Below are 15,583 nucleotides of genomic sequence, written 5' to 3' on the forward strand. Positions count from 1 at the left end.
GTCACTTGAGACACTGACCATTTATGAAGAAAAAAAAAGTCCTATCGTCAGCACTTTAAAGCTGAAAAACAGACTCCTCTTCACAAACAAAACAAAACAACACTGAGGGCTGGTCTTGCCTGCACTCAGTCAACATCTCGGCAAATGGCCTTAGTTTCTCATTAGGTGGCTCTCCCCATAACGCTGCTTGAGTGTCCTCACAAGGCAGCTCGCTTCCCCCAGAGCAAGTGATCCAGGAGAGAGCAGGTTGGAAGCCACAATGTCTCTTATAACCTAGTCTTGGAAGTCACACACTGTCACTTCTGCAATATCCTATTGGTTACACAGATCTGCCCTACTCAGTGTGGGAGGAGATTACACAAGAGCAAGAATACCAGGGACCAAAAATCATTGGGGGCCATTTTGGAGACATTGCTCCATCCCAATCCTGTGACCATTTGGAATTTGACCTTCCTTCTAACGTGGACCACAATGTGTCAATTTCTATGACATCAGATTGCTGGCCCCACCTATGGGGGCTGTTTCTATTTTAATGATTGATTTGAGTTGTAACAATGCAATACCTACCACTGGTATCTAAGTAGCCCTCATAGCACTTCTTTTAGTTTTTAAATCTAAATTTAAATCTTGGGAAGCAGATCGGATGAATATTATAATCCCCATTTTGTAAATAATTAAACAGGGCCATAAATACTTTGCTCAGGTTACAGTCTATCAACATAGAGATTATCCCAGCACACAGGTCCCATGACCCCAGGAAAAGTTTTCTTTCACAAGGCCACACTGTTTTACTTTGTCTCATGGTGATAAACATTCAATGCTTGCATTTATCTTTTCAGTGAGACTGTGAAAACTAGAAGGGTCCTTTCTAAAACCAATATTTAAGGCTTAGATAATTTAATCAGAGAAATAGAAAACTACTTCTCTCAAAGCCTACCACTGGGTCATCCTTCTTCACTTCATGTTCTTTCTTTCACTCTTTTTATTTTTATTGTGCTTTAGGTGAAAGTTTACAGCTCAAGTTAAAAAAAATATGGAATGGTTCACGAATTTTTGTGTCATCCTTGTGCAGGGGCAGTGCTAATCTTCTCTGTACCATTCCAGTTTTAGTATATGTGCTGCCGAAGTGAGCACTCATGTTATTTCCTAACTTCTCACTCATGTTATTTCTTTACTTCTCATTTTCATCCCAGAATCTCATCTAGGTTTCTCCAGATCTAGACTATGCCTCCATTGACCAATGGAGAATTAAAAATTAAATTATCCTAAGCAAATTTTAAAAAAGGTATCATCTTTTTTGTATTTTGGGGTTATTTTCTGTCTTTCAGTACCTCACTGTAAAGGCAGGCAGTCAAGGTCAAACCAGGATTGTTGGCATCTGTCGAGTAGACAACCATGAATTTCTGAATTTCCGTCAAGGTTAGAATGCCAATTGGCAGGAGGAGTTTAAAACGAGTTTCATTTCTTCTGCTGGAACAAGAAACCAAAGTTGAGAGAGTTATGCTTCTTTGGAATTCCGTGTTTGTCAATATGAGGAGACTGCATTATCTGGACAGACCCAGGTATGGCCTGATAATTTCCCGGGGGGAAAGATGTTCTTCTCACTCATGCTGACCCTTGTTCCCCTGGGATTCTGACTCGGAGAGCTCTGGAGGTACCTGAATACTATTTTTAGCCCATGCCTCATAGAATATTTAATATGCGGCATTTTATCATGGATTATCATGAGTTGGCTTGGAGAATTCACTCGAGCCAGGATCATTACAAAGAGATCAAAGGGAACTCAGTAAACTGACAAATTCAGTCAGTCATATGTTGAATATTTCTATAATAATTCTGCCCAAACTTGTACTTTGTATCCAAACGATGAGTGTCCATGCTTTAGCCATGTTCAGCACAAGGCCGTGACTTTATGCTCTGTGCTTTCCTTCCCATTAGATTGGCTTCATTGCAATGGGATTTACTGTAAATGGGTCACTCAAATGATTTGATATGTAGGTAGAAGTGTGGGAACACTAGTCATCAAAATTCTCTAATTATCCCAGCTCTAAGTGGCTTTCCTTTACCCAAGTGGGTTGCCACCCTAGGTAGGGATTCCAGTCTACTCACCACCATGTGTATATTCCCAGACGTGGGTACTATTACAGTGCCAACAAATGCAGACTATTATGCTTTCCGAGGGCTTTTGTATACATCAGCATATTTGAGCTTGTAAGCAGCTCTATGAGCTGAATAGGGGAAGTGTGTTTAGCCCCATTTTTAAAGGTGGATGCAGAGGCCCTGAATGATAAAGGAATTTTCCCAAGGAATAAACTAGTTTATCAGTGTAACCCAGGTCTTTTCATTTGATCAGTGCTCTTTTCCTCACCTTTTCTGACACCTTCTCCAGGGCACAGTTAGCTATGTAGAAAATCCAAGATGGTGCTGCTTGAGAACCAAATCTAAGTCGTTTCTCTTCTTAACACTCGACTTAAGTTGGCTAGAGAAATACCAGGACTGGATTACGGCAGCACAACAAAATCAGTGAGACAGCTCTATTTCAGATAAAGACTTTCCTTAAGGTATCTCTTGATGTCATCTCTCAAAAGATTTCTCTAACTCCTATGCTTTGCTGACTGTCCAGTGTTCTTGATGTAAGTCTCCGCTGCTTCACACTCAATGCCCTCCCAACAGAAAGGGAGGATGATAGCTGAGGCGATCCTTCTCAGCCATCCCAGGCTGAGGAGTTAGATCCACATGGAGGGCCTTGGTGAGCCTTGTGTATGTCCATCTTGTTTCGATCTCTTCTCTGCCCTGTTAAAAATGAATTCAAGAGGACCTAAATGCCCTGAGACTTTGCGTTTGGAAGATGAGGTAAATTGTCCTTCCACAGCCAGCAAAGAATGATGGGCATAAGACAAAGGCAGTCTTTAGCTTTTCATAGCCTTTGTCTGAATCCTGCATGTTATGTAACAATGTCCTAATTATTCTCCCTCCCTAAAATTTCACAGACTTCCTCTTGGTTTGATTTTCTGTTTGGCAATATTTGTTGAGCCTCTACTACGCGGCGGGCACTGTGCTAGATGCTGGTGATATGGCAGTCAGCCAAACCCACCGGTTCCTTGTCCTCATGGACTTTTACAGTCAAGGAAAAAAGGACAGACATTAAGCAATTTCGGTAAAGGGTAATGATTATTATGATTGCATAAATGTCAAGGTAAAAGGGCAAGGGAAACATTCCTAGCAGAAGAAATAGCATGTGTGAAGGCTTAGAGCTTGGAAGCAATATAGAGAATAAGATGAAAGTGGTGTGGGAGGCTGGTAGAAGCATAACGGTACAGGGCCTTTCAGACCTGCTCAGTCCCCTACGGTGGCCACTACCCACATGTGGCTACTGAGCACTTGGAATGTGGCTAGTCCCAATTGAGATATACTGTAAGTATATATTACAAACAAGCAAACAAAAATAAAAAACCCAAACCCAGTTGCTGTCCCGTCGATTCTGACTCATAGTGACCCTACAGGACAGGGTAGAACCACCCCATTGGGTTTCCAAGGCTGTAATATCTTCAGAGGAGTGCCCTGATGGTGCAGTGGTTAAGCACTTGGTTGCTGACTGAAAGTCTGGCAGTTCAAATCCACCAGCTGCTCTACAGGAGAAAGATGTGGCAGTCTGCTTTCATAAAGATTTACAGCCTTGGAAACCCTCTGGGGCAGTTCCACTCTCTCCTGTAGGGTCGTTATGAGTCAGAATCAACTCGATGGTAACGGTTTTTTTTTTTTATTTTTTTTATTGTACTTTAGAGGAAGGTTTACAGAACAAACTAGTTTCTCATTAAACAGTATACATATTGCTTTATGACATTGGTTAACAACCCCACAACATGTCAACGCTCTCCCTTCTTGGCTTGGTTTCCCTATTACCAGCTTTCCTGTCCCCTCCTGCTTTCTAGTCCTTGCCCCTGGGCTGGTGTGCTCCTCTAGTCTTGTTTTGTTTTATGGCCCTGACTAATCTTTGGTGAAGTGTGAACCTCAGGATTGACTTCATTACTGAGCTAAAAGGATGTCCGGGGGCCATACTCTCAGGGTTTCTCCGGTCTCTGTCAGGCCAGTAAGTCTGGTCTGTTTTTGTGAGTTAGAATTTTGTTCTACATTTTTCTCCAGCTCTCTCTGGGGGCACTCTGTTGTGATGACAATGAGTTTTTTAATCTTTATGGAATGGAAGCAGATTGCCACATCTTGCTCCAGCAGCTGGTGGGTTCCAACTTATGACCTTTTGATTAGCAGCCAGGTGCTTAATCACTGATTTACCAGGGCTCCTTAAGTCCATATTACATACTGGAGTTCTAAGATTAGTGCAAAAGAGATGTAAGATCTCATTAACAATTTTATATCAATTATATGTTAAAATGATAATATTTTGGATATACTGAGTTAAGTAAAAAAAAAGTGAAAATTAATTTTGCTTTTTTTTTTTACTTTTTTTATGTGGCTACTAGAAAATTCCAAGATACATATGTACCTCAATTGTATTTCTATTAGACAGCACTATTCTAGACACTGCGAAGGAATCTAGACTTTATCCTGAGAGCATCAGGAAGCTTTCGACGTGTTTTAAACAGGGAAGGGACATGATCAGATTTGCATTTTCAAAACACTATGATGAGTAGACTGGGTGGTAGAATGGTGAGACTAGTGGTGAGGAGACCAATTAGGGAGAAGTTGCAGTGATTCAGGTGAGAGATGATGGATTAGATGGAGTGGTAGCAAGGGTAAAGAGAACTTCTTAAAAGCTGAATCACTAATACCAAACAGCCCCCATTCCTGTGAGAAATGATAGGATGAACCACATGAAATTGCCATCTTTGTTGATCAAAAATGGTTGAATACAGAAAGAGCCACTAAAGGCCCAAAGGATGGCATAAATACCCGAGTCCATAATGACGTAAATAAATAGCTGAATAAATAAATGGGGGAGAAGTGACAACTCTTTCTTATGGAAATAAATGTAATAAGAATGAGGAAAATAGGAAATTACCATTAGCACATCACAGTAAGAATTGTTACAGGAATATCCACTAACAGACACTGAAATGAGTGGACAAAAGTTTAAGCAAAAACAGGTGATTTGCGTGGTCTTAAAATATCTCCCTTCAAATACTTAAGTTATAAAGGGAAAAATGCTACATTTACAGTGGAGAATTTGAGCAGACGTCCCCTTAGCCCAGTGATCACGGTTAACATGGCCAGTAATACTGATCAACATCATGTATTCTCAGGGGTCTGTCTATGGAAAATAGTGCCTATGGGAATTAGTTTTAAATTGTTGAATGATCTCTCACAGCTGGCGATGGAAACCACGATGGCCAATAGAAACTGTTCATTAGCACCCCTCCTCAAGCACACCCAGGGCACATGCAGTACCTGCCATACCTTAGTTATGCCTCTGTTAAACATTCCCTAACACGATGCACTGGAAAAGGCATATCGCCTCCATGGTCTCTTTCTCAATAACGCGTAACCTCAATCTAATCATGAGAAAACCTCAAACAAATCCAAATTGAGCGGCATTCTACAAAATAACCGGCCAGTACTCTTCAAAAGTAAGACAAAGGAAAACTGAGGAACTATCAGAGATTGGAGGAGACTATGGAGACATGGCAACTAGGTGCAATGTGAGATACTAGATTGGCTCCTGGAATAGAAAAAATTAGTAGAAAAACTGGTGAAATCCGAGTAAGTGCTTTACTTAATAGTACTGTTTCTAGTTGCTGTCGAATCAGTGATGACTGATGCCAACCACATGTGTGCAGAGTAGAACTGCTCCACAGGGTTTCCAAGGCTGTGGCCTTCTGGAAGCAGATCACCAGGCCTATCTTCCAAGGCGCCTTGGGTGGGTTCGAACCACCAACCTTTTGCCTAGTGGTAAAGCGCTTAACCCTTTGCACCACCCTTCCTAAATAGTATTTTACCAGGTTAATTTCTTAGTTTTGATAAATGTTCTCTAGTTACATTCTATCATAAGGAGAAGCTCAATGAAGGGTATGTGGTGTGGGGTAATGCTATTCAGCTATATGCATCCCCTCCCTAATGGAATCAGCTTTGCTCTTCCCCGAGGCATGCTGGGGATGAATTTGGGATGGACTTGGGCTAAGGTACAAGGCCAGGAGGGGCACGACTGGGCCAGTGGCCAAGCCTGAAGAATGCCTTAGCAACAAGAAGGAAAACACTAGGCCTGGACGTGAAGTCCCTGAGAACACTGACTGCCCAAGGACGTGGGAGAAAACGATGAGCCTTGGTCCCAGCTGGAATGGTACATAATCTTGGGTCCCTTGCTGGGTGGTTGTGGAAAATACTACAGCCAGCCACCACTGGACAGCAGCTGGCTGCCTGTGTCAGTAAGTTTCCCTGAACGTATGAATCTGGAAAGGGCTACGTGTCAGTTCTTTGGATTATCTGCCGGCACGAACAGTGAGGGTATTTCCTTGCTGGGGCTGTCGCCCGACATGTGAGAACTTTACTATATTGCAACTTTCTCTAAATATAAAAGTATCTTTAAAAATTTCACTGTTAACGTAAACGCTAGCAAGCGGCCATCTATGATGCATCAATTGGTCTCAACCCACCTGGGTCAAAGGAGAATGAAGAACACCAAGGACACAAGGTAATTACGAGCCCAAGAGACAGAAAGGGCCACATAAACCAGAAACTACATCAGCCTGAGACCAGAAGAACTAGATGGTGCCTGACTACAACTGATGACTGCCCCGACAGGGAACACAACAGAGAACCCCTGAAGGAGCAGGACAGCAGTGGGATGCAGAGCTCAAACTGTTGTAAAAAGACCAGACTTAAGGGTCTGACTGAGACTAGAAGGACCCAAGTGGTCATGGCCCCCAGACCTTCTGTTGGCCCAGGACAGGAATCATTCCCAAAGCCAACTGTTCAGACAGGGATTGGACTGGACAATGGGATGGAGAGGGATGCTGGTGAGGAGTGAGCTTCTTGGATTAGGTGGACACTTGAGACTAAGTTGGCATCTCCTGCCTGGAGGTTAGATGAGAGGGTAGAGGGGGTTAGAAGCTGGCAAAATGGACACAAAAAGAGAGAGTGGAAGGAAGGAGCGGGCTGTCTCATTAGGGGGAGATCAACTGGGAGTATGTAACAAGGTATATATGTTTTTGTGTGACTGACTTGACTTGTAAACTTTCACTTACAGCACAATAAAAAATTTTAAAAATTTTCACTGTTAAGACAGTTGAATATCAGCAATTTCATATAGTTCAACTCAATATAAAACCAGACAACTAAAAGTGCTAAAGCTACATTAACACCCTGTTAACATACTGCAAGTTTACTCGTTTTGAGGCAACTTTTTCCTTTATCTGATTTATAAGATTGCTACAGAAAAGTCTCAGGTGCCAACTAGGAGTGGGAAGAGCACAGCAGGGGACAGCACAGTTCCATTGGCCCTGTCATTACAGGGGAATGAGCATTGGGACAGGGAGAGAACACCTCAGCCATCTTCCTCTATTCCCACTTCTGGGGACTTGCCACCAAGAGGAACCCTGGGGGAGATTAGGATGATGCAGGTTCCCAATGCTCAAGGAGCATAGAAAGGCCCCCCTTCTCCAGCAGCCGTGTCATACTTAGGTGGTGTTAGGTTTCCAAGAAAAGTAGCAACAGATGCACAGAATGACTCAGGATGCTGGTCCTACATGTGGGGCCAAGTGAGTACACGGCCTCTTACCGGTGTTTAACAGGGAGCCAGCCCTGGATCAAAGGTTAAGCTTGGGCACTGTGGAAAATGTTCTGTCATGACAAGGGGCCTTCAAAACAAACTATAATAGTAATCTACAAAATCATATTCCACACAACTAGTAGCACCTACAGATCCTAGTTCTTCCTAGTTGTTGTTACGTGCCACCGAGTTGGTTCTGACTCATAGCGACCCCAACATTTCCCGGTCCTGTGCCACCCTCGCCACTGCTGTTATGCTTGAGCCTATTGTTGCAGCCACTCGATGAAGTCTTTCTCTTTTTCGCTGACCTTCTACTTCACCAAGCACGATGTTCTCTTCAGGGACTCGTCCCTCCTAGTTCTTCCTGGAGTGGCTAGCAAGTGTTTCTCTTCAGAGATGGATTACCTTTCACGCAGCCTAAGTGCCAGTATGTTTATCGTATTTAAAGCGTCTCTTAATGGTCTGAGTTAATTTAACTTCTAGAGGTGAGCAATTAATTCTCAACGTAATGGGTCTGGCTTCTCATTTGCCACAGCAGTCTCATTCATTGTAGTTACTCACTGTGGTGCTCCCATTTAACTTAAATGTTACTTAACAAGGTATTGCTGAGAGCCAGAGCTGTATATCAACCCCAAATCACCAAAAGGTAAAAATTATTTTTAAAAATTTAAATGTATTGGCTTCTTAGAACTGGCTGGCTCCCATATTATCCCAATAAATGTATAGATACATGTTAAACACACACTCCTGACATTCTAAATTTGAATGAGGCCCTTAGACAAATTCAAACGCTAAGTCATTGGACAGTACCTGAAGTGACTGATGTCAAGGTTAGAGTGACTCTTCAATAAATGCAACCAACCAATTATATATACCAAATGGAATTCTTTATTGTAAACAAGATATAAAGTACAACAAAAGAAATATTGTGCAAAATTGTTAAGAGTCACAAGGATTTTTTTTAATTAAGCAGAAACTCTTTTTTGTTTTCCAAGGGTAAAAGTTCTGATGTCAGAAAATCTAAACCCGATATACAGAAAAACATTAAACGGGAAGACAGAGTGACATTTTTCACCATATATTTTAAACAATTTACTCTTGTTTTACCTCTGTGTGTATCATCCACTATACAACAGAATATAACAGAAATACTGTTAACAAAAGTGAATGCTCTAGTAATTTTTCGACTCAGCTAGTTCCACATCCCTTTCAAACTCCTATAAATTAACAAGACAACCTTTATCCATTTGTGAATAAAGCTCACAAAGTTTCTAATTAAGCACATGTTATATCCTCGTAACATAAGGATACTTTACCCATAAGTCATCTTTTTCAAGGAGTTATCTAACATTCTTGATATTCCTTTTTTACAATATATATTTTCATATTCAGATTTTTTTTTTCCTAAACAAAGTGCACTGTATTTTAGTCTACAGAAACATATTGGCATACAATTTTCAAATCTACACAGTAAACTGCAGGCAAACTAAAGTTCAAAGCATAATAAAATGCCTAGATATAGTCATTTGTTAAACTTTCAAAACAAAAATGCAAAAAAAAAAAAGTAGCTACATCTCAAAGCAATTAAATTAATGAGGATTCCAATTCTTTGGGCCCTCTTTTGCAATATACAGCCACTCAATTCCAAATATCAGTGATAGTGTAAAAATGCTAGTTCTAGATATTTTTAACCACTGTCCACAAAATTGACTAGGAATAGTAAACAAGATAACTCTAGGAGAGGATGACAATATTTGTAATAATACAAACCAATTTTCCATTCCCATCTCTGTACCGTAAGGTTTACTTCCAATCTCTACACTCTTGAAACCAGTGCTTTAGAAGAATCACATTGAAAAGTTGGTCTGAAGTATTAACAGCAAAAGTAAAGTAACAAATTGTGCACACAAATTCAAAATCTGTGCTACCTGTGTTGACCTCATCTGAAACCTTCAAAAAATATTCAAAAGAATAAAACTTTCCCATCTCTCTTATGTGATAAGAAATGAAATCTGCCATTCTGTGACCTGCCTGTGGCCTCAGCACTTCCTGTCATCTAATTCAGGCTGGGCCTCTGGGGCTTCTGCTTTCAGCCCACACTAGAGGGCCACAGACTTGCAGTGGAAGCATTTTTTATATCGCCACTGGCCTCTGGCTGTGACCAAAGTTAATTTTGATTCTTCACCTTCTGATCCGTCACTGCGTGGGGGCAGAGGCTGGCGGTAGAGCAATGTCATTTAACTTGCTCACTTCCATTTGCCAGTTTGGTAGCTTCTTGGCTGACAGATGGCGCCGGGCATGCTTGGTCAAATGGTCACTCCTCATGAACCGCCGATCACACATTGGACAGGCAAATTTCTTTTCACCTGTGTGGGTTCGTCTGTGTCTGGACAGTTCATCAGAACGGGCAAACCTCCTTTCACAACCTTTCCAGCTACAGCTAAAAGGTTTTTCTCCTGAAACAAAGAAATTCAGATCATCGTTATTGTGCATTTGTGTTCAGTTATACCTAAACGTATAAGAAAACATGCATTTTAAAACAATAAAAGCTAATAAATTAATAAACTGTCAAATAAGTATTAGGTAGATACATATTGCTCAATTTTCTCAACTTTTACCCTATCGCATTTACAAAAATCTTTTCTTAATAAAAAAAGCGAAAACCAAAAAGTTTTCTGACTTCAATTATGGTTCAAAGGTCTCAAAGGCACTTTATTACTAAAGTAACTAGTGAGACATCCAGAGAATCACCGTTTGAGAGGTTAGAGGATCTTGCACTGGTAAGTATCACCCACTGAATTGGCTCAGAAGGCAAGTTCTTCCTTAACATGCCTGGTTTACATTTGTGATCATAAGCCAAATAATCTTCATCTAAGTTTCTAAGACATAAATAAGAAAAAGTTGGTACCTGTATGCGTTCTCATGTGGGCCTTCAGATGAGAACTTTTAAAGTACGTCTTGCCACATCCTGGGTGGCTACAGATATGACTTCTTATCCTCAGTGAGTCAATCTGAGGAGTGACTTTCGCTGCAGAAGGGGAAAAGCCTGGAGCAGGGGCAATGGGAGAAAGTCTGGTGCCATTTGGGCTCACCATTGGAGGCTTTGGGTTCTGGACAACGGGCTGGGGAACAACAAACATGACAGCACCTTTGGGCACCTGAGTGCCCATGAACACAACAGGTGGGCAGACGGCTGGAGGCTGACTGGGTGGAGTGCTGGGAACGACTGTTGTCACAACAGGGTTATTTGCAGGGAGGGGGACCATTTGGCAGATAACCGGCATAGGAGGTACTCCCCCTGTTGAAACTGCAGGTGGAGAGACCAACACCGACTTCTGCTGTGGGGATACAGGAGCTGGCTGAGATCTACAGATGACTGTCTCTGAGGAAGGCACAGAAAAGTCATAAAGTGCAGGGCGTGCTTTCTCATCAACATCTGCCACAGTGTTTCGCTCACATTTGGATCTGTTTGGTGACACAGCTGCGCAAGGTACATTTTTTCTTGCAGCTTCAACATTTAGGTGGGTTCTTCTTCTAAAAGAATTGTCCTGATAGTTGAGGATGCCAGCTGCTTTCACAGGGCAGGACCGGTGGTTACATAGCTGGGCATCAGCTGTATGACGAATCACACTTGTTGCCTGAGCCTTAGGGAGTTTTGGGGCTGGTATTGGGCTCTTCTCTTCCTCTTTGAAAGGTGCAGCAATGTGAGGCTTGGAAGTATCAGAGAATGACTTGAAGTGTCCAGTAGATGGCGCTGGCGCCATCAGAGTTGACATTTGAGAGGGTTCAAAATCGGAAGGACTGTAAGGTGGAGTCAAACACTAAAGAGAAGAGAAACAGGCATCAGCAAGAGAAATTTGAAGTAGCATGCACTGTGTAAATTACTAGAAATTCTGTAATTTACATTCATCTGAAAAACAATAATACTTACAAAAACTGGGATTGTATGAAAATCGGGTGTACCCGGAAGCAGATTCTCTTCCTCTGACATATCAGACACTGGTGTCACGGGTCTGTTTTCAATGTATTTCTTAAAATCGGATTTCCAACTGCAGCTCATTGACATAAGTGCTTCCACAGCTTCAAAATCACTCTTCTCTGCAGTTTTGTTCCAGGAATACACGTGTTCTTTTGACCTTTCAGCAATCATTTCCATTCTTTCCTCCTATATAAACAAACAGTAAAGCTTATACACATATTTCTTTTCATCCAAATGACGCAGAAGAATGGATACATATTTTCTTTTTTTATAATTTGTTCAACTTTCCAAGTCAATATTTGAAAGGACAATTTTCTTCTCTCACCCCTACTCTGAAACTTTAAAAGTGACAAAAGTTCGGCTATACTTGTCAGGTGACTCAGACTTCATGGCAGTGGTATTGAAATCGTCCTCATTTTTGGGCTTGAACACGGATATCCTTTATATACAGCAACACCTTATTACTAGTAAGAAGACAAAGGACCAAATTTTCAATACATGGAACTTGCATTTGTGATCCAAAAGAGAGAAGCACTTGGTTTAGAAAGAAAAAAGTGCTTTATCTTCTTTCTAGAGTAGCTAGCTACCTGCAGCAGGGGTGTGACAAACTAACAAGGGAAGGGCTCTGCAAAAAAGTTCTTTTTCAATGCTACAGGCACAACAGGTCTTTTAAATATGAATTCCTAATAGAAAAAAAAAGTTCAAAACTTTCTTATAAAGGCAAAGTGTACGAGACAGGGCTCTGGCATGTTGACTTACATATGACCTTTGGAAAGTCACTTTGCACTCTGGGATAAAATCAACAGAATAAAAGATCTTCAGGGTTTCTTTCAAATTAAAGTTATATTAAAGTTATATTAGGTTATTTGAAATCTAAAATGATTCGATAACTCGATTAATCTATGCTAAATGGAGGCCAAATGAGTTTTTAAAAAAAATCCCCAATTTTTATTTTACTCAAGTTTCAGCCTCTTCATGTTTGTGTTCCCTTCCACTGGCTCTACTTCATACGGTGGTTTGCGATGCATTAACTATAACCAGCTGAATGCAATACCAAAAACCTGGATAATCAGAACATTTAATATCCTACTTGTAATTTTTAAAAACCCTGACTTGTAAGGAGTCTGCAACATTCAAGACAATCTATTTCATTTTTTTAAAAAAACTGATTACAAAAATAACAGCATATGCTTTGTTATTATTTGTACAACTCCTCTATCAAGTATTTAATAACTTTATATCAAAGCTCTTTAAATTGCATTTTTAAAAGATGGTACTACCCACCACCCCTTCCATTTTCCATTTAAAAAAATGTTGATTATTTTGGTCAACGTAGAGATTGTGTAAAAATACCGAAAAAAACTCTTTACTTTGGAAGGTACCACTCTCAATGTTTGTTTTAAAATATGCATAATCATTTTATGTTGAAATCCCAAGAAAACGAGCCACTGCTCTTGAAAAATCAGCGCAATTGCATAACCGCGCAGGCCTTTATGTAAGCGGCAACGGACAACGCATCTATGTGTAAAAGCCTCCACTAGACGCCCAGGCAAAGAAAGGAAAAAAAAGAGAAAGGCAGGAGGGAAGGGGAGTGTGAGCCGTGAAGGGCAGGAAGAGAAACAGGGAGGGGAGGAAAGGGAGTGGGGCGCGAGGCAGGAAAGGGAAGTGGAGGCGCGGGCGCGGGAGGCAGACGAGGGGCGGGGGCGGACGGCGGGGGAGATCCTCGCTGGCGGGGACTGACGGATAGGGCCGCCCTAACCTCAAAGAGGCTGGCGGGTGAGTCACTGGGAACATTCCTCGCCACTCGCACGTCCCCACGCCCCTGCCCCTGCCATTGGCCAGCCCGCCCGGCGGCCCGCGCCCGGATTGGCTGGCCCGCGAAGGGCGGCGGCGCGAGGGAGAAGGGGGCGAGGCATGTGAACAAAGCGTGATCAGCGACTGCTCCGGGCGGCGCTGGAAACGTGAAGTGGGAATTGCCGCGCCGTCACCTTTCACCTACTTCCTGAGCCCGCCGGCCCCCGCCCTCGCGCCGGCCCCGGGGAGGGGCCGCGGGCGCCGCCGCCAACCGCCCGGGAGTGCGCGCTGGAACTCTCGGGGAGGGGCGGGGCCGCGGCCGCCCGGCTCCGGGAGGCGCCCGCCCCTTCCAGCTCCCTGCGAGCCGCCGTTCCCTTAGGAACCGACAGCGGGGCCGGGCTTCGCTCCCGCTCCTGGCGGAGGCTGGGGCTGGGTCATTCGGGGACGAGAAGCTCCCCCGGCGCACCCGCTCCGAGCCCACCCCCAGCCTCCGCCACAGCTGCCGGAGGAGGAGCCGGGTCCCCGCGGAAACCCGGCCCCCGCCCTCGTTCCGGCCGCAGCCCCCGGGGACCCGGTCGAGCCCTCAGCCCTTCCCGCCCACGCCAGCCGCCAGCCCGCGGGACCTGGGCCCACCCCTTCTCTCCCGCAGACGCGACGCCCCCTCCCCGCCGTTTCCGGCAGCTCCGGCCCCCGCCCGCCGCGCGTCTCCACGGGTTCCCAGACGTGCAGCCCCCACAGGCCCGGCTCCAGACGCGTGGCCCTCATTGCCTGCGGCTCCCGCCTCGACACGCGGCCCCCGCGTCTCGCAGCCCTAGCTCCCCCGGCCGAAGGGGTCATCCTCCCACCTTCCAGCCCCCTCCGAGGGGGTACTCTGAAGGCAGCCACCTGCCCCGCCGGGGATGGGGAGTCCCCTCCCCACGTCTGAGGGAGGCCACTCCCCGTCTTCCCTTGGCAGTCCCCGGTTCCGCGTGCCATCCCCAGCGCCCACGCCGGCACCCCCGCCCCCATCCCAACTCTGCTCAGCAGCCCCTCTCCGCGGTACACAGCTGGACAGCCCCTGTCCTGCAAGCTCCGTCCGGACCCTCCAGAGGGGCAGCCCCCTCCCTCCTCTCCGTGGACACCCCGCCCCTCAAATGCTCGCGAGCAGCCCCCTCCCACCCAGACCCCGCATTCCTGATCCAGGCGGGGGCAACTCTCACCTGTGCCACGAGCAGGCTGGCCTCCTTCCGTCCCCACTCCCGACTCCACTTTCACACCTTCCCCCATCCTCGCTGCCAGGGCAGCAGCCCCCTGCCCACTCTTCCATCCCCTCCAGTCATCCTCCTCGTCACCTGTCTCCTTAGGTGTCCCTGCGGAGCTGCCCTTCTCCTCTTCACTACACCCTGAGCAAGACCTCTCTTATTTCCAGATCCCAGTCCTCCTTTTCTGACCCGCTCTCTAACACACACGGCCTCACCAATCCCTACAGTCTGCAAGCAGGAACCTCCTTCCCTCCCCACGACTCCGCTGCAGCCCCGTTCTCAGGCGTGGCTGATGTCAGGGACTCGGGGTTCGTGTCCCCACTGGCCCCCGCAGTCACGGCGACGCAGGGGCATCCCGAGGTGACTTACCGCAGCCTGCTGGAAAGAGGCACCGAAGTTGAGCATGGTTGGCTGCCTGGCCGCCGCCGGCGTGCTGACTAGCTGCTAGGCTGCTTGGCTGCCTGGCACAGACGTGCGCCCAGAGACACTCGACGTCGCTCCCGCCGCCGCCGCGCTCCGCGCGGTCTGCCCCCTCCCCATTCAGGTAGCCACTCCGCCTGCCTCGCGCCGCGGGCGGGGGCGGGGGCGGAGCCTGCGGCCGGCCAATCAGCAGCAAAGGTGTGTGAGGCTCCGGCCAATGGGCTCGCGGGGCCACGCGTGATCAGCGGCTGCCCGGCAGCGTGAAGCCTGTGTCAGTGGAGCGTGTACACAATCCCCGGCAGCATTTTCTCTCGGCCTTGTCAGGGGGAACTCCCGCCGCCACCTGACTCAGTAACTCCCCCGCCCCTCGCCCACCCACTGCCGCCGCTCGCTCCCCCTCTCGGCCTCGGGGTACCGCCCGCGGGCGGA

At 45.5% G+C, this 15,583-nt stretch overlaps 1 protein-coding gene and 1 non-coding gene across 2 annotated transcripts; both read right to left on the reverse strand.

Annotated features, from left to right (window-relative positions):
• Positions 1–1,027: 1,027 nt before the first annotated feature.
• Positions 1,028–1,134, reverse strand: LOC111750108 (U6 spliceosomal RNA). Its single transcript, XR_002785265.1, has one exon. It is a non-coding gene; the product is annotated as a U6 spliceosomal RNA (small nuclear RNA).
• A 6,254-nt stretch (positions 1,135–7,388) lies between these two features.
• Positions 7,389–15,256, reverse strand: KLF10 (KLF transcription factor 10). Its single transcript, XM_003408423.4, has 4 exons — positions 15,104–15,256; positions 11,652–11,885; positions 10,629–11,541; positions 7,389–10,176 (listed from the first exon to the last, which is right to left on the reverse strand). Exons 1-4 carry the CDS (start codon positions 15,137–15,139, stop codon positions 9,917–9,919), a joined length of 1,443 nt encoding a protein of 480 aa, XP_003408471.1. The 5' UTR covers positions 15,140–15,256; the 3' UTR covers positions 7,389–9,916.
• Positions 15,257–15,583: the final 327 nt, after the last annotated feature.

The sequence above is a fragment of the Loxodonta africana genome, chromosome 14, assembly GCF_030014295.1.
Source record: "Loxodonta africana isolate mLoxAfr1 chromosome 14, mLoxAfr1.hap2, whole genome shotgun sequence".
Lineage (NCBI taxonomy): Eukaryota > Metazoa > Chordata > Mammalia > Proboscidea > Elephantidae > Loxodonta > Loxodonta africana.

What these genes read in the sequence shown, in the direction of transcription:
- KLF10 (XM_003408423.4), bottom strand. Translation starts at nt 15,139, where the DNA reads ATGCTCAACTTCGGTGCCTCTTTCCAGCAGGCTGCG. An exon ending in CCTCTTTCCAGCAGGCTGCG is followed by an intron (nt 11,886 to 15,103) that starts GTAAGTCACCTC and finishes TTGTTTATATAG; the next exon opens with GAGGAAAGAATGGAAATGAT. An exon ending in TTCATACAATCCCAGTTTTT is followed by an intron (nt 11,542 to 11,651) that starts GTAAGTATTATT and finishes TCTTCTCTTTAG; the next exon opens with TGTTTGACTCCACCTTACAG.